This window comes from Ascaphus truei, chromosome 6, assembly GCF_040206685.1.
Source record: "Ascaphus truei isolate aAscTru1 chromosome 6, aAscTru1.hap1, whole genome shotgun sequence".
Classification (NCBI taxonomy): Eukaryota; Metazoa; Chordata; class Amphibia; order Anura; family Ascaphidae; genus Ascaphus; species Ascaphus truei.
In genome coordinates this window covers 36,311,856-36,330,800 of record NC_134488.1, presented here as the reverse complement: position 1 = coordinate 36,330,800, position 18,945 = coordinate 36,311,856, and the positions used below count along the sequence as shown (strand labels likewise).

Here is an 18,945-nt window from a genome sequence, read left to right as displayed (position 1 = left end):
ATGCAACGCTCCGGCGGTTTTTCAGGACTTTATCAACAACATCTTTCGGGATGTCCTTAATCGTTTTGTAATTGTTTATCTGGATGACATCCTTATCTTTTCCAAGAATCTACAGGACCATATCATCCATACCAAGTTTGTACTCTCCCGCCTTCGAGAGAACCGTTTGTTTGCCAAGATGGTGAAATGTCTCTTTCACCAGTCTACCACCTCTTTTCTTGGATATATTATTTCCAACACAGGATTGGCCATGGATCCTGTGAAACTTAAAGCCGTAATGGATTGGCCACTACCCGACTCCCTCAAGTCTATTCAGCGGTTCCTGGGTTTTTCCAATTATTAACGGAAGTTTATTCGCAACTTCTCCACCATCATCGCCCCGATCACAGCACTGACCCAGAAAGGAGCTGATCCTTCGTCTTGGTCTCCTGAGGCAGTCACAGCTTTTGAAACACTGAAACAAGCATTTGTCTCAGCTCCCATCCTTCGACACCCGGACATCAATTTTTCTTTCACCCTAGAGGTAGACGCCTCGGACTGCGGGGCCGGCGCTGTCCTATCCCAAAGATTTTCTCCCCAGGATAAACTTCACCCTTGCGGGTTTTTCTCAAAGAAGTTATCCCCAGCTGAGAGGAACTAAGATGTGGGCAATAGAGAACTTTTGGCCATCAAGTTGGCTCTTCAGGAATGGAGGCATCTGTTGGAGGTGTCAAAAGAGCCGTTCACTATTCTCACGGACCACAAAAATCTTTTATACTTCGAGAATGCCCGTCGTTTAGGTCCCCGCCAAGCCCGCTGGTCGTTATTTTTCTCCAGGTTTAATTTTATTTTGTCTTACATTCCCGGCTCTAAGAACATCAAGGCGGATAGACAAAATTCTTCTGATGAGAGACCGGAGAAGACTACAGAGTCTATCCTTCCCAAACAAAACATCCTCGCGGTCGCTACATTCAAGAATCTTGAGAAGATCATCAAGTCTCAAAGTCATCTTCCTAGCGATCTTGACATCCCGAAGGACACCTTTATTCCGGAGATTCTGGAATGGGGGCATGCTTCCCGTTCGGCAGGACACCCTGGCTACAATAACACTTTGGATCTCATCCGTCGCACCTTTTGGTGGCCCAATATGGCCAAATCCATACTTGAATTTACCCGGGCCTGCCCGGTATGTGCACGCAATAAGATTCCTCGCCAGAGACCCCAGGGTCTTCTTTTGCCTTTATCCATCCCGGAGCGCCCCTGGTCCCACATATCCATGGACTTTATTGTCGAATTGCCTAGGTCAAATGGCATGAACACCATTCTAGTAGTGGTGGATCGGTTTTCCCAGATGGCACATTTTATTTCTCTTAAAGGATTACCCTCCTCACCCGCCCTAGCCGATATTTTCTCCAAAGAGGTTTTCCGGATCCATGGCATACCCACGTCCATAGTATCGGATCATGGCTCTCAATTTATTTCCAGATTTTGGAGGACTTTCACCAGAAGACTGGGCATTGCTTCCTCCTCTTCGGGGTATCACCCTCAATCTAATGGACAGACTGAGAGGGTCAATCAATCTCTCGAGAAGTATTTAAGGTGCTTCGTCTCTGATTCCCAGGATGACTGGGCGGAGTTACTTTCCTGGGCTGAGTATGCCTTTAATTCCTCCAGGAATGAATCCAATGGTGAGACACCTTTCTTTATTAATTACGACTATCATCCGGCTTGCCTACCTATTTCCAATATCTCCTCTGGAGTTCCAGCTGTGGATGAACACATCTCCCTCCTACACGACTCTTGGGCTAGAATTCAATCTGCACTTCAAAGGGCCTCCCTGTCTTCTAAAGTCCAGGCTGACCGCCGTCACGCACCCAACTACAAACCAGGGGACATGGTTTGGTTGTCTACTAGAAATATCCGCCTCAAAACCCCATCCCCCAAATTGGCTCCTAAGTTTCTGGGGCCATTTCCTATCCTGGAGCAGGTTAACCCGGTGGCCTTCCGCCTTCAACTACCCTCAAGCATGAGAATTCCTAATGTTTTTCATACGTCTCATCTCAAACCGTTCATCTCTAGTCCTAGTAACCATACTAGATTCCCGTGTCTCCAGAGGTAAAGTCCATTTCTTGGTTCATTGGAAGGGCTTCGGACCTGAGGAAAGGTCTTGGGTACCTCTAAACGACATTCATGCACCAGGACTTCTTAAACGCTTCCGGAAAAGGTTTCCATCCAAGCCATGGAAGGATCGTCCTGAGGCCGACCCTGAAGGGGGGTATTGTGAGGACTCGGGGGTCACGGCGGTCGCAGCGTGACCTCCCCTTACCTCTTTCCACTCCCGCTGCCGTGCGGCTCCGCCTCCTCGCTCTCTCCCGGCCCCCTTGGTGAAGGGGCTTCCCCGTCCTCTCTGTCGGGGTGCCGCCGCTCCCCGTGTGGCTGATGCTCGGGCGCCTGCCATTGCCCCTGTGCGCGCATCCCCTCCCGTTACGGAGCGTGTGGCGGCACCAGCTAATTTATTCACTGCTCTTGCAGTGAAGCCACGCCCCCCGCCCACATGCTGGTTACTAGTTAACCCTAAACCTTACCTCCTGGCGGCCTATTATGGGGACCAATCCTGGACAGCTTCTAGGGCTCCTACAGGCCTGCCTCTGCTTCCCATTGGTCAGCCACAGTACTTAATCCCTGTCCTACCTCTCTCACATCGCTCGACATAGTCTCTGCCACAGACGTCTATTCTGGCTTTCCCTTTGTCTTCGTGTATTCAGGTTGCGACCCGGCTTGGCGGACATTTCTATCTGGCTCTGGATCCCGGCTCCCTCTTGACCTTGCAGCTTCTATCATCCCTCGGCCACAGCTTGGACCTTGACCTTCCGGATCTCTCGCCGTCCCCGACCTTGGCTAAACTGCAACGACTTCGCCTCTTCAGTACTGGTACCGGCACGTATTGCTACACCTATACACACCTGGCCTGGCAACGCCAAAACACCACACTCCGACGCGCTGCTTCTGCTGCGGGTGCGTGCACATATACGTCCCCACCTCAGTATAAGGGCCGAGTCTGGTCTGCGGGCAGCACTGGCGTAACACTTACCACGGCCAAAACCCATCCTTCCACTCTCAATAGATATATCCCTGTGGTTCGAATGAGAGTGGATGGAAAACGAGAACCCTCAGTCCTGCTGGGATTGGAGCCCTTTTTCCTGGTCAGTAATGTCTCCTCAAGAAGGTGCTCGAGCTCAGCACTCTTCAGTCGCTCGAGGAGAACTTTTCCCAAGCACAGTCTTTCTTCTGACCGTATTTTCCCCTGCGTCAGGCGATCCTTTCTTCCCTGAGTTTAGGGTGACCACCTGAATCTGGTTCTGTAGCCATATTCCCGGTGGCTCAAGCTGGGCAGAGTTTTTATCCATACTAATTGACTCCAGTGGCGTCCCAGTTTGGTAGTTGTCTAGTGTTGTACCTGTAGAGGTGTGAACACCGAAACAGTTCTGTCTCAATCTAGTCAAACGTGAATACAAAACTAACTAAAAAAAAAAACTCTCTACCAGCGATTGATCCAAGTGATAGACTAATTGGTGTGATAACAACAATTGAGTGATTACAATGTGATTACATATGCAGCCAAGGGGGCAATAAACAATGGATTGTTCAAATCCAATACCATACAGATACAAATACAAAAAATGTCCCCGGCGCAAAGTGTGGTGATGATAATTACAGTACCATATCGAAAGACAGTCCTGTTTGAAAAGTCAGTCCTGGTAGTAGAATGATTCATCAACAATGTGAGGTAGATTTTCCTCTAGGCGTGTTCCCTTATGTTGTCTGCAATAACAGATAAAGAAAACACACCATTGCGCAGTATACAGACTCAATTGCCCCAACCTGAAGAGGATACTGTAAGTAGGGATTTTCCTCTTCAGGTTGGGGCAATTGAGTCTGTATACTGCGCAATGGTGTGTTTTCTTTATCTGTTATTGCAGACAACATAAGGGAACACGCCTAGAGGAAAATCTACCTCACATTGTTGATGAATCATTCTACTACCAGGACTGACTTTTCAAACAGGACTGTCTTTCGATATGGTACTGTAATTATCATCACCACACTTTGCGCCGGGGACATTTTTTGTATTTGTATCAATCTAGTCAAAGACTGTATCTTTCTAGTGGCTATCTTCATTGTGAGGAATATGGCCTGGGCCATGGGGCCACAGTAGCATGACTGTATTGGTATTGCACTTCTCAGTCTTAATTCGGTTCTTCTTTCCTGATTGGTGTGGAAAGCCGATCGTAGGACTGAGAATACACTGTGGGTGCGCTTATAGCAACACGCAACTTGCTTGGTTGTGATGTAGAATCTATATCTGGATTGAATCACACCAGCAGCTTCCTTCATTTTTTGTAGTATCTTTGCTGCAGACACTTCCTAACATTTGACTGGAGTAAGATTACACACTGCTTCAAATGTTCATAATTCTTTCTTTGATGTAGCATTCTCCGTTTGGATTGGAGAAGGCAGGCTGCTTTATTCTGGCTATTTAACCGTCGAATTTTCATTCCTCTGTAGGCAGCCTGTATGGTGAGCGCTGCAGAGCGTTTGCGCAGATATATTTCTCTTTACAACCTTGCTTGGCCAAGAACTTTGTAGTACTTCTGAATTACTCTGCTGCTTTTCTCCCATTTTAAGATGTTTAGCTCCTCAGCGAGAGATTCTTGTTTCTGGAGCTTGCTCTGAGTGTGCATCAACGCATTCGCAATTGTGAACCTCTTGCTGAGAGAGACTAATCTCTTTCAGTGCCTCCTCATACTTCTGTTTCAGATTAGCAATCATTCTATCAGATTGGCTCTGCTTTTCATCCATGGCAGTAATCATGGAATCTGAGGTGTTTAGATTTTTACAAGTTTGTCATTATGTAAGGCAGCTGTCCCCAGGTGGGATTTTCCCGGATAGCTCTGTATTTGAAGAGTTATGGACAATGGAAACTATCAAAGGGGGCTTACCTCGACTATATATCAAGCTCTTATTTCACTGGATACTATTGTCTTCTGCACCCACCATCTATATGCACAATATCTAAAAAATTATATTTATAACATTATTTTTAGATGGTACCTTACACCTCAAAGGTTGAGGCAGATCTTCCCAGGGGCCAGGAACCATTGTTGGAGAGGATGTGGCGGTGTAGGTGATATGGCCCAGATCTCGTGTTTTGCCCGAAAATACCAAGATTTTTGGTAATAATGTACGTTGTTGTTGTTGTTGTTGCTGTTTGTAAGGTCCGGGGGAACACCTCTCTCTAAGGGGGTTCCTCCCGCGACTTTGCTTACCCGACACGCTCCGGCTCTGCTGTCTCGCCGCCACGAGCAGCATCCTCCTTCCTCTTCTCTGATCCCCGCGGTGGTTGCAGAACGCGCACATGTGCACCACGGACTTTTACGTCCTCCCGCAGGAGGAGCCCCCGCCCCCAGCTCAGGTCGCGCATACCTCTCCCGCGCGGCGCACACGTCTGATGCGCGTGCACCGCCCACAAGCCTCGCGTCAAGCTATCAGCTGTGGCAATCTTTCCTTCACCAATCCCTATCTTCCTTGGGGCCGCTCCCCCGTCACTCCCCCTCTTCCTATTGGTCCTTCCTCCTATTTATACCCTGCTCAGCCATTCCTTCTTTGGCTGAACATAGCTTTGTGTGACCTATGTTACCCACGGTCGTGCCTGCCTTAGTTCTTGTCTCTTTGTCTTCCCTAGTGATCTCCTGTGTAGCAAACCGGCTTGGCTGTGGACCCACTCTGGACTTCGACCCTTAACATACCCTCTGACCTCCCGAACTCTCCGACCCTTTACCTCGGCTTACGGATTCCGACCTACTTCCCGGCTCTGGACCCCAGGCTCTCGGTACCGACTATTCTTCTGGAACTTCCCTATACATCCAGCGAGTATCTAAACTTCACCTTATACTCCCGCGCAGTTCCGGACGCCTACCATCCACTTTCCAGGCGTGTCCCCGTAGCTGTGGGTGCAGGTGTTACCCTTCTCACCTCAGTTTCGGGGTCCCTCCTTGTCCGTAGTGAGCACAGCGTGACATTATGCTCAGCTCCACGGACATGGACCCCGAAGAGGTTGAGCAACCAAGCCCCATGGAGCGACTTCTCCATGTAGAGGCGCAGCTTGCCTCCATAACGCAGGAGCTGTCAAGAATCTCCTTGTGGAAGCATTCCCCAGGCTCCTCTGCCATGGCAGCTGCGGCGTTTTCCTCTCCAGGTCTCCCCGTGGCTTTGGATCCTTGTCTCCTGGCTCCCAACCACTATGCAGGGGATCCCCACGAGTGCAGAGGGTTTCTCAATCAGTGCGAGATTCAATTCGAGTTATCCCCATCGCGCTTTCCTACTGCACGCTCCAGGGTGGCTTACATCATATCTCTCCTGAACGGAAAGGCCCTGGCCTGTGCATCCCCCATCTGGGAACGGGAGGCTGCCATGACGCGTGACTATCCTCGCTTTCTTCGAGAATTTAAGCAGGTATTTGATACGCCTGGTCGCAAGATCACGGCAGATTCCTCTGTGTTTCATATCTCCCACGGTACTTGTCCTGTCGCCGAGTATGCTCTGGACTTCCGGACCATCGCGGCTGAGACCTCCTGGAACGATGACTCACTCTCCGCAGCCTTTTGGCAGGATCTGTCTGACGCCATCAAGGACCAGCTGGCCACTCTGGAGAGACCTACCAGATTGGAGGATCTCATCGCGGTCTGCATCCGCGTGGACCAGCGGCTACAAGAGAGAAGACTTAAACGCGCCCTTCCTCGTACCACCTCCCCTCGGTCTACCAGCCGCAGTCTTGTCCCTTACGTTCCCCAACCTATGGATGAGCCCGAACCTATGCCCGCTCGGAAGTCATCAGCTATCCGCGTCTGAGAGACAGCGCCGACGAGATGGTGGACTGTGTCATTACTGCGGTCATCCCGGTCATCTGCTGGCAAGCTGTCCTCTGCGGCCGGGAAACGCCAAAACCCAATAAGGTATGAGAGGGTCTCGTTGAGTGTAATCTCTTCCTCTTTTCCTTCTCCTAAGAAACTTCCCACTCGGATAATGCTGTCCATCTCTCTGGCCTGGAATAACTCCCAGATGCCCGACTCCGCATACATAGATTCCGGGTCTCAGGGAAACTTTATTGATCAGAGCTTTGCCTATAGGAACAAGATCCCCTTCCAATCTAAAGCTGTTCCAGTTGGTCTGGAGGCCATAGATGGGCATCCACTCCAACCAGCTTTTATTTCCCTGGAGACTTGTTCTCTATCCCTCTCCACATAGGACGGTCACCAAGAGAAGATTACCTTGGACGTGATCCACACCATCGGTAGAGGTGATTCTGGGACTCCCCTGGTTGCAACTGCACAACCCACAACTGGATTGGGTTAATAAAGAACCCATACGATGGAGCTCCCAGTGCCTCAAGACCTGTCTTCATACCAAACAGATGATAGCCTGAGTGGATTTACCCACGGAGTACAAAACTTCCCTCCCAACGGTCTACTGGGACCTTGCGGACGTTTTCGATAAGGTGCGTTCTGAAGTGTTACCCCCCCATAGAGACTTTGACTGTCCTATTGACCTTCTTCCCGGTGCCACCCTACCCAAGAGCCGTTCTTACCCTCTGTCCATACCCGAGACCAAAGCCATGGCCGAGTATATCCAAGATAACTTGAAGAAGGGGTTCATCCGGAATTCATCATCTCCAGCTGGAGCCGGATTCTTCTTTGTCAAGAAAAAGGATGGCTCCTTGCGCCCTTGTATTGACTACAGAGGCCTCAACAAAATTACGATCAAGAACCGTTATCCCCTACCACTCATATCCGAACTCTTCGATCGTCTACAGGGGGCAACAATTTTTTCCAAACTTGATCTCCGTGGAAACTATAATCTTGTCCGCATTCGTCAGGGCGATGAGTGGAAGACCGCCTTCAACACCCGGGATGGGCATTATGAATACCAGTCATGCCTTTCGGCCTGTGCAATGCCCCGGCGGTCTTTCAGGAGTTTGTCAATGAGATCTTCTGCGATCTCCTCGACAGCTTCGTCATCGTATACCTTGATGATATCCTCATTTTTTCTAAGTCCCTCTCTGACCACATTAAGCAAATTAGTCCTGTCCCGCCTTCGAGAGAACCATCTCTACGCTAACCTGGAGAAATGTTCTTTTCATCTTTCTTCCATTCCCTTTCTTGGATACATCATTTCTAGCACTGGCTTCTCTATGGATCCAACCAAACTCAAAGCTGTCTTAGAATGGCCACAACCCACTTCCCTGAAAGCCATACAGCGGTTCTTGGGATTTGCAAACTACTATCGTAAATTCATCAAGAATTTTTAATCGACCGTGGCTCCCATTACTGCCCTTACCAAAAAGGGAGCTAACACAGCAGCTTGGTCTCCTGCAGCTCTCCAAGCTGTCGACTCCCTCAAGAAGTCGTTTGCTTCCGCTCATATTTTGCGTCATCCTGATCCCGGGCTTCCCTTTACCTTGGAGGTAGACGCATCCGACGTCGGTGCTGGCGCCATTCTATCTCAGAGACAGTCCCCACAGGCCAAACTTCACCCCTGCGGGGTTTTTTTCAAAAAAAATTTATTCGGCAGAACGGATCTATGACGTCGGAAACAGAGAACTCCTGGCTATTAAACTCGCCCTTCAGGAATGGAGACATCTTCTGGAGGGAACGGAGACCCCCATTTCAATCTTCACTGATCATAAAAATTTACTTTACATTGAGAGTGCATGTCGCCTTGGGGCACGTCAGGCTCGATGGTCCCTTTTCTTTTTGAGATTCAATTATCTCATATCTTACATTCCCGGCTCTAAAAATCAAAAGGCAGACGCACTCTCACATCAATTCCTGTTCGAGGACAATTCCGAGGTTATCTCCGAAACAATCTTACCCTCCAAATATATAATTTCGGCCAACTCTTTCGATATCCTGGATCAGGTCGTAGCAGCACAGTCTAACCTCCCGATTGGCCTTAAGGTGCCGGTCGGCCGTCTGTATGCAGCTCCACGCTTCCTAAAGAAGATTCTTGAGTGGGGTCATTCTTCTAGGTCAGCCGGTCATCCAGGCATTAGCAGAACTTCTGACCTTATTGGTCGTACCTTTTGGTGGCCAACCATGTTGCAGGACATTTCGGAGTACGTAAGAACCTGTCCAATCTGCGCCCAGGTTAAGACCGTTTGTAAAAAGCCTTACGGACTTCTACAACCCCTGCCTATACCAGAACGCCCCTGGAGTCATCTGTCCATGGACTTTGTGGTGGAACTTCCAACCTCTAAGGGGATGAACACCATTTTAGTTATCGTGGATCGTTTTTCCAAGCAGGCCCATTTCATCCCTCTCAAAGGGCTGCCCAATTCCGCCACTCTGGCAGTCGTTTTTGTTAGGGAAATATTCCGCATTCACGGAGTTCCTCTTTCCATCGTATCCGATCGAGGTACGCAATTTGTCTCAAAATTTTGGCGGGCCTTCGCTCGCAGAATGGATATCACCCTCCATTTTCCTTCCGGGTATCACCCCCAAACTAATGGGCAAACCGAGAGAACGAACCAGACATTGGAGCAATACCTCTGATGCTTCATCGCGGACAGCCAGGACAATTGCGTAGATTAACTTCAATGGGCAGAGTTCTCCCATAATTCTTTAAAGAACAGCTCCACGCGGAAGTCCCCTTTTTTCATTAATTATGGTTTCCATCCGGGTCAGCTTCCCATCACCTCAGTTCCTTCCGGAGTTCCAGCGGCAGATTACCGAATCAAGGACCTACAGGAATCCAGGAAAAAGATCCAAGAGGCTTTCGGAGAGGCAACCCGCAGACAAAAGGCACAGGCAGATATTCACCGCCGACAGGCACCAGTCTTCAAGTCAGGGGATAAGGTCTGGCTCTCCTCCAAGAACATTAGACTGAAGACTCCTAGCCACAAACTGGCCCCCAGATACTTGGGCCCATTCTCAGTAGTGGAACAGATCAATCCTGTGGCATATCGTCTGGAACTTCCTCCATCCATGAGAATACCCTCCGTGTTCCACGTGTCACTGCTAAAACCTGTGTCCTGGAGTCCGCGGTTCCACAGGACACCGATTGGCCCTAAGCCGGTCATAGTTCAGGGGCAGGAGGAGTTTGAGGTTCAGTCTATTCTGGATTCCAGGAGGACAAGGGGTTCGGTGCAGTACCTGGTTCACTGGAAGGGCTTTGGTCCAGAGGAAAGATCTTGGGTACCCTACCTCCAAATACATGCTCCCAGACTGCTGAGACTCTTTCACTCTAAGTCTCCCCAAAAGCCATATTGGAGTCGTCCTGAGGCCGCTCCTCAAGGGGGGGGGGGTACTGTAAGGTCCGGGGGAACACCTCTCTCTAAGGGGGTTCCTCCCACGACTTTGCTTACCCGACACGCTCCGGCTCTGCTGTCTCACCGCCAAGAGCAGCATCCTCCTTCCTCTTCTCTGATCCCCGCGGTGGTTGCAGAACACGCACATGCACGCGCACCACCACGGACTTTTACGTCCTCCCGCAAGAGGAGCCCCCGCCCCCAGCTCAGGTCGCGCGTACCTCTCCCGCGCGGCGCACACACCTGATGCGCGTGCACCGCCCACAAGCCTCGCGTCAAGCTATCAGCTGTGGCAATCTTTCCTTTACCAATCCCTATCTTCCTTGGGGCCGCTCCCCCGTCACTCCCCCTCTTCCTATTAGTCCTTCCTCCTATTTATACCCTGCTCAGCCATTCCTTCTTTGGCTGAGCATAGCTTTGTGTGACCTGTGTTACCCACGGTCGTGCCTGCCTTAGTTCTTGTCTCTTTGTCTTCCCTAGTGATCTCCTGTGTACCGAACCGGCTTGGCTGTGACCCGCTCTGGACTTCGACCCTTGGCTTACCCTCTGACCTCCCGAACTCCCTGACCCTTTACCTCGGCTTACGGATTCTGACCTACTTCCTGGCTCTGGACCTCAGGCTCTCGGTACCGACTATTCTTCTGGAACTTCCCTATACATCCGGCGAGTATCTAAACTTCACCTTATACTCCCGCGCAGTTCCGGACGCCTACCATCCACTTTCCAGGCGTGTCCCCGTAGCTGTGGGTGCAGGTGTTACCCTTCTCACCTCAGTTTCGGGGTCCCTCCTTGTCCGTGGTGAGCACAGCGTGACACTGTTGCAGTTTGATGATATATTTTACGATATTTTTGTTAAAAATGTGGTACTTCCCCCCCCCCCCTCCCTTTTCTATTTTCTGTATCCCTTCTATGTTTTCCTAAAATACCAATAAAAAAATAAGTTACAAAATAAACGTATTCTACCCCACCGGAGCTCAGGACACCAACAGTTGTGTTAGCAATAGTCTGAGTTGGCACTAAGATTTATTAACTATGGATTTGTGGAACAAATATTTTCTAGTAGTGAGTGCAGTGTAGAAAAGGTTGGCAACCCATGTTTCAGAGTCATTATTTCAATAAAATGCGTCCACTCAATATATTTGTCACAGTTACTATTAGCAGTTTTTGATTAGCAAAAAAAACAATATAGCAACTTAGTATCTTAATGTACTATTAGTTTCGTTTGTACAAAACTGCATGGGCTGAGAATTCAACGCAAACATAAATAAATTTTCATGTCAGAGCATAATATAAGCTTTCACACTGCCACACCATTGCACATGATCTCTTCACTGGACATATTATTCTCACCTCCGTTTCCTTTTTGCGTTTGAAACTTTTACTTTCATCAGATTTCAGTTCGTTACTTGCCATTGTTACCTAACGGAATGCAAAATGAAACATTTAATTACACGCAAAATGCTCCTGTATTGCAGTTCTACGCATACAATTTATGTTAAGACACAAGGGCAACTAGTGGCTGAAAAGGCACAATTATTGTCTGAAGCAGCCGTTCCCGCTACATAGAATCACCCCCTTATTGATAACTATAACATTGCTAGCTGTGTATATTAAAACAACTAGAACAGGGGTGGCCAACTCCAGTCCTCAAGGGCCACCAACATGTCAGGTTTTAAGGATATTCCTGCTTCAGTACAGGTGGCTCAATCAGTGGCTCAGTCTTCGACAGAACAAAAAAAAAACACGCAAATATTTCAGGAACTGCAGATTGACTCCAGATCAGGGGAGTATCTATAGCCCGGGGAGGGGCGCTCTAGGGGGCCCCGCTCTCTCTCTGCCCCACCCCCCTGTCAGCTTAAACAGAAGCCGGCAGATGAATCAAGCAGCTGTTACAGAGCTGACACCAGAAGTAAGAAAGACTTCTGGGTCAGATCACTAGAGCGCGCTCCTCCCCTGCTTTCCTGCTCTGCCGGTGTAATGCTGCTGATTCCTCTGCCGGCTTATATATGCACACCACCCAAAGGGTGGCATGGGGGAGGAGGGGGGTGAGAGGTGATGATGATGGTGGGGGAGATAGGTGCTGATGATGGTGGGGCCTGTGGGGAGATGAGGTGATGATGATGGTGGGGGAGATATGATGATGATGGTGGGGGAGATGAGGTGATGATGATGATGGTTGGGGAGATGAGGTGATGATGATGTTGGGGGAGATATGGTGGTGATGATGATGATGATGATGTTGGGGGAGATATGATAATGATGGTGGGGGAGAAGAGGTGATGATGGTGGTGGGGGCGAAGAGGTGATGATGATGGTGAAGGAGATGAGGTGATGATGGTGGGGGAGAAGAGATAATGATGATGATGGGGAGGTGAGGTAATGATGATGATGATGGTGGGGAGATGAGGTAATGATGGTGATGATGATGGTGGGGGAGAGATGGTGAGGATGATGAAGAGAGGGAGAGATGATTATGAGGGGGAGGAGAGATGATGATGATGATGATGAGGAAGAGAGATGATGAGGGATGGTGAGAGAATCAGGGAGGGAATGGGGGAGAAAAAAATTGCAGTCAGCATTAATATTAATGGGGCCCTGAAAAAATTTTTTGCCCTGGGGCCCGCGCATGTCTAGTTACGCCACTGACCCGGATAATACTTAATTCCAGTAAGAAACAAAATGGGAGGGATTGATGCTTTAAAGAAATAGGGGCCTATTCTAGTGGCTTAGATAAGTGACTTATCAATAATTTTGGACACTTCTTGAACGAGTTTGCAAGTGTAGCTATTCTGAAAGCTTCGAGAACTTGCCAAACTCGCTTGAGAAGTACTTCTTCCCGATCGGTCGCTTTCCCTCTCAGACAAACCGTGGGAGCTCAAAAAATGCTCAAACTCGTATTTTTTACAAAATCGAGCTATTCTAGTAGCTTTGAGATTTACCTCACGACTGCAACTCTCAGGTGTTGATCTCGCCACCTCCCTCGGTGGGATTCGCAATGTGTTTCTGAAGAAATTGTTTTAATTACTGCATCGGATTGAAGTTGGGTATCTCCGGAGTTGACCCATTAATATCAGCTCCGGAGACATCCTACTTCCATCCTATGTAATAAAAATACATTTACACGCAGCTTCATTAATGAAGGGCTTAAATACCAGTGCCCAGTTTATTGTGGGCAGAGGTGGTGAGTTAAGGTTACTACCGCTAAGGTAATGAAGGGGTTAACTCCTCCCGCTACCAACCACGGGCCAAATACCACCTTCACCCACCCCTCTACCAACAATAAACATTAAAATACAATATATACACCAATACACCCATTGCCAGTGTAGTAACCTTGTGCCCTCAAGGGGAGCAAAGATAACCTCAATGGCAATGAGGGGGCACCCTACTATCCACCCTCTCTACCCCCAACAACCCCCCTAACACATAGTTACATTTGCCCATTAAAAATAAAACATTATCCAGCCAGCATAAAGTCAATTAAAGTTTTACTTACCCCTGCTAAGATGAAACCCGCCCTCGTCCTCATCAACACCCTCCCCTTTTTTAAAAACAATTCTGAACTGATGTCATCTTAAAGGGATGACGGCATATGCTACCTCAGGGGTGTACAAAGTTTTTTGTGCTGCGCCCCCCCTTGTGTGCCAGCCCCAGCACTTGCGCCCCCCCCCCCCTTTTCTGTGACCAAGCGTCAAATAACGCTGCGGGTCAAGTGAGGTCACATCGCCCCGCAGCGTCATTTGACGTGCGTTACCATGGCGACGCGTCCAGAAGACTACTGAATCCCGGTAAATTTAGGTGGCAGAGGCCTCGTGCGGACCCCCGGCATTTAACTTAAATGCCTCGGGAAGAGCGTGGGGCCTCTGAAACTGCCGCACCCCCCCAACAAAATCCCGCGCCCTGCAGTATGCGCACCACGGTGCTACCTAATTGGCTGGCTTCCTGCCCTTTAAGATGGTAATTGCCCTTTAAGAGGTAATTGCCACGCTCCTGCAAAACCCCTGCCACGCCCTCCCCCCCTCCATCGCAATCTCCTTCATTTTAACACAGATCGCAGTGAAGCGCTGTGCACGTGCCGTTTACGCGCCGCCACCCCGCCCGACACTTGTGTTAGGCCCAGGCCATAGAGCACTCAGCGTCGCTGAGGCGGGCTGAGCCGCGCTGAACAGATGCAGAAAGCCCCTGCATCTGTTATCAGCGCGGCTATAGTTTCTCCCTCCGCATGCGCGCTGATGCGCGCTGAGGAGGAGAAACTCTTCCGAGAGCGCCAAACTGAAATTTGCTGCTCGGGGAAGCGGAGGAGCGGTCACATGACCGCTCCCATCCAATGGGGCTGCAGCCGGTTCCCTACAGAGCCGCCATTGTACAACAGAGCACCGCGACCAGGCAGTGTGTGTGTTGTGTGTCTGTGTGTGTGTAGGAGGGGGGGGAGGGTAATGCCCCGATCGCTGTCTCCCTTCTGCCCCGGTCCCTGTCCCTTCTGCCCAGGTCCCTGTCCCCCTTCTGCTCCGGTCCCTGCCCCCCTTCTGCTCCGTTCCCTGGCCCCCTTCTGCTCCGGTCCCTGCCCCCCTTCTGCTCCGGTCCCTGCCCCCCTTCTGCTCCGGTCCCTGCCCCCCTTCTGCTCCGGTCCCTGTCTCCTGTGTGTGTGGTGTGTGTGTATGTGTGTCTGTGTGTGCATGTGTGTGTGCATTGTGTATGTGTATGCATGTGTGTGTGTGTATGTGTGTGTATGTGTATGCATGTGTATGTGTGCATGTGCATGTGTGTGCGTGTATATATAATGTGTATTTGTGTGTGTGTGTGTATATATATATATATATATATATATATATATATATATATATATATATGTGTATATATAATGTGTGTGCATGTGTGTGTGTGAGTGTGCATTGTGTGTGTGTATATATATAATGTGTATTTGTGTGTGTGTGCATTGTGTGTGTGTGTATTGTGTGTGTGTGTGTATATATATATATATGTGCATGTGTGTGTGTGCATTGTATGTGTGTGTATATATATATATGTGCATCTGTGTGTGCATGTGTGTGTGTGTGCATTGTGTGTGTGTGTGTGTGTGTGTATGTGTGTGTGTGTGTGTGTGTGTGTGTGTGTGTGTGTGTGTGTGTGTGTGTGTGTGTGTGTGTGTGTGTGTGTGTGTGTGTGTATATACAGATGGCGGAGCAGTTACAGTAGATTATTGTGTGTGTATATATATATATATATATATACAGGCATACCCCGCATTAACGTACGCAATGGGACCGGAGCATGTATGTAAAGCGAAAATGTACTTAAAGTGAAGCACTACCTTTTTTCTACTTATCGATGCATGTACTGTACTGCAATCGTCATATACGTGCATAACCGATGTAAATAACGCATTTGTAACAGGCTCTATAGTCTCCCCGCTTGTGCACAGCTTCGGTACAGGTAGGGAGCCGGTATTGCTGTTCAGGACGTGCTGACAGGCGCATGCGTGAGCTGCCGTTTGCCTATTAAGCGATATGTACTTACTCGCGAGTGTACTTAAAGTGAGTGTCCTTAAAGCGGGGTATACCTGTATACATGTGTGTGTGTATGTGTATGCATGTGTATGTGTGTGTTTGCGTGCGTGCATATATTTATCAAAGTTGCACAATGTTAATAAATAATTTATTCTCACGTCTTTTTTTTTTTAATTTTTAAAATATTATATAATATACACACACACGTTCCCCAGTGACACAAACACACAGAACACTTCAAAGTGACACACACACACACACTGACAGCTACCAAGTGACACACACACACACAGTGATACCCGCCTCCCAAGCGCGCTTGCTGTCTCCTCTCAGGACAGCAAAAAGCTCCTGGTAGCACGAGCGTCAGCAAGCGAGAGCGAGCAGCAGCACCTAAGCGCTTACTATATCCGAGGCCTTACAGTGTAGACTGGGACTGCGGCAGATCACAGTGGCAGAACTTAGAAAAAGACAGAGTTAAGTACACTGCTATCCCGAGCGGTTTGGCATTTTCCTACCTCACGGTTTCTGACTTGTGATAACTCTTTCTGAATACCGTGATAACACAAATGTCAGACCATGAGATAAGATCATGCCAAACCGTTCGATTTGGCAGTGATAACATGCCCCATAGTCTAATTTCTAAGAAGTAACCTCGCTAACCACCGTTACCTTTCCATCTGATGTTTAAGAAATTAATTACCATACTACAATTTGTTTCAAGTGGTTAAGATTATAGGGACTGTTAAAAATTGGAACTTGAGTGCTTAACACATAATGGGAATTTGTGTCATTTGACTCACATCTAAAATCGGATACCAACAGATCTGACCAGTAAGTAAGAAATGGTGACATTTGGCCAGGTTTCAAACGAATCTACCCAAACATCTGACATTGACTGGGAAACCGAAACATAGGCCAGAGATCAGGATATTAAGGCTGCGCTTATACTAATGATGGCGCGCAGCGGCAAAACCAGCACATGTAGTCCGTCGCGGGTGGTCATAGTGGGTGCGACCTCGCTGCATAGCGTCAGGGAGACCAAAATCGCTATAGTCAATGGTTTTTGTGGTACACGGCGACGACCGCATCACGTGACTGGTGGCAAGCGAATCACAGCTCCATCTTGACTTTTGTGGCTTCCCCTTTGCTGATGTCACCACTCATTGCCGCCAGCGAAATCTCACCACTCGAAACTTTTGCTATAGCGACAGCGGCATGTCACGTCAGCGGTTGCAAGCACGTCACCATTAGTAGAAGCGCAGCCTAAGATGGCTTCCCATGACTAATACACTAAAGCTGGGGTTCACTAAACTCTGATAAGGGGTACTACAGTTAGATATCGTATTTATCTTCCAGGTATTTGATACCCTTTGTTGAAGCTTAATGAACCGAACCACCCCTTCTCCCCCAATATGATTACCAGTGAGTAAGATACCAAGACACATGTCCGTGAAGAAACCCAGATAGCGAGAGGTCAACCCATTGATGGGAAAATGCAGACATCAATTCAGTCACTATTGGACTAATACTAGCAGGTGGCTAACCCTCAAGCACACACGACCGTCTGCTAGTATATAGGATGGTTTACCAATGTAAAAACCGGTGGCCCATATTTACTAAGCGATGCAATTCCATAAGATACCTTTCGGATCCGGAAGACACTTTATGATGACTTACGGAAAAACACTGCATGACACACAGTGAGACAGTCAACTACACAGACTGTCTGCCATTGAGTGACAATGGCCTCCAAAGAGTTAAGACTATCTGACAGTTAGTGAGACTGTCATGTAATAGTAGATGCTGATTCAATGAGTAAGGTCTGCAATATGCCATCCAATAATAGACAGTCATGTCATCCAATTAGACTTCCATGTAGTGAGTGCCATTTAATGAGGCTGCCATGTCTCACCAAATGAGTTCCAATCTGTCACCTAATGAGTGAGACTGGCACCCAAGGAGTGAACTTGGGTAAACTGTCATGCAATGAGACTGCATGCCAGTGAGTAAGACTGTCATCTAATAGTACATTCTCATCCAATGAGTGAGGCTGCCATGCACCTTCCAGTAAGGGACTGTCATGTAATTGAATGAAACTTGCGTCACTCAATAAGGCTTCCATATAACGAAACTGCCATAAGCCACCCAACAAGTGCCAAATTGTCATGCAATAAGTGAGACCACCTCATGAGTTAGACTGCCACCCAATGAGTGGTGTAGACTGTCATACCGTGAGACTGCCGTGCAATGAGTGATGTAGACTGTCATACCGTGAGACTGCCGTGCAATGAGTGATGTAGACTGTCATACCGTGAGACTGCCTGCAATGAGTGATGTAGACTGTCATACCGTGAGACTGCCTGCAATGAGTGATGCAGACTGCTCTAGTGAGAGCGCCTCCTAGTGACAATGACAAACTACTGTCTGCATCTGCCCGTGATTAGTGAGTCTGCCAATGAGAGGCAGAGCCCGGACAGGCCCAATGAGCGCTGAGCGCTCAGCCATTCAACACCTTCAGTGTACACCTCCAAGCAGAGCACTGCCAACTCAGGGACAGGCCGGGGGAAGTGGCGAAAACATAACTACATTGCGTCCACGTCACCTGCAGACCCGGAATCCCGGACCCGCCTCTCTCGCTGTCCTGGCGGGAAAAAAAACCCCGGTCACCTCTTGCGACCGTTGACTAGCACGCCTCGCGGGCACGCGCAGTCCTGGCCGCGGCACGCGACCCCTTCCCAAAGGCCGAGAGGGAGGGGCGCCACACGTGCGCAGGGGTGGCGCGTGGAAGAAGGCGAGAGGCCCGCCCGTCACTTGGCTGCGACATTTTGTGGCGGGAAAATAAAAAAAACCTCTCCCTATTACAGCTGTATCTGTGGGATGTGACAGACATGACGCGGACAATGACTGAAATAAAATGGCAGTCCAGTCTTGCTGCTGTCAGTGACAAGGGGTGCAGCTACGTGGGGACTGTGGTGCAATACAGTATTGTAATGTGGTTTAAATGAGTACATGAATGGTGTGCTCTCATACAATACAACTTCAGCGTGTCTGCAGCCGTGTGACAGTTTTAATCAGATTACTACCACAGAGGGCAAA

At 48.9% G+C, this 18,945-nt stretch overlaps 1 protein-coding gene across 1 annotated transcript in view; it reads right to left on the bottom strand.

Annotated features, from left to right (window-relative positions):
* TEX12 (testis expressed 12) overlaps positions 1 to 18,151 on the bottom strand; it is a 47,631-nt gene extending 29,480 nt beyond the window's left edge. Inside the window, exons 1-2 of the mRNA XM_075604002.1 lie at positions 18,080 to 18,151; positions 11,693 to 11,761 (exon numbers count right to left, since the gene is read on the bottom strand). Of these exons, the coding sequence (XP_075460117.1) occupies positions 11,693 to 11,755 (63 nt within the window). The 5' untranslated portion in view covers positions 11,756 to 11,761; positions 18,080 to 18,151. The remainder of the gene's footprint in view (positions 1 to 11,692; positions 11,762 to 18,079) is intronic.
* Between the last annotated feature and the right edge of the window lie 794 nt (positions 18,152 to 18,945).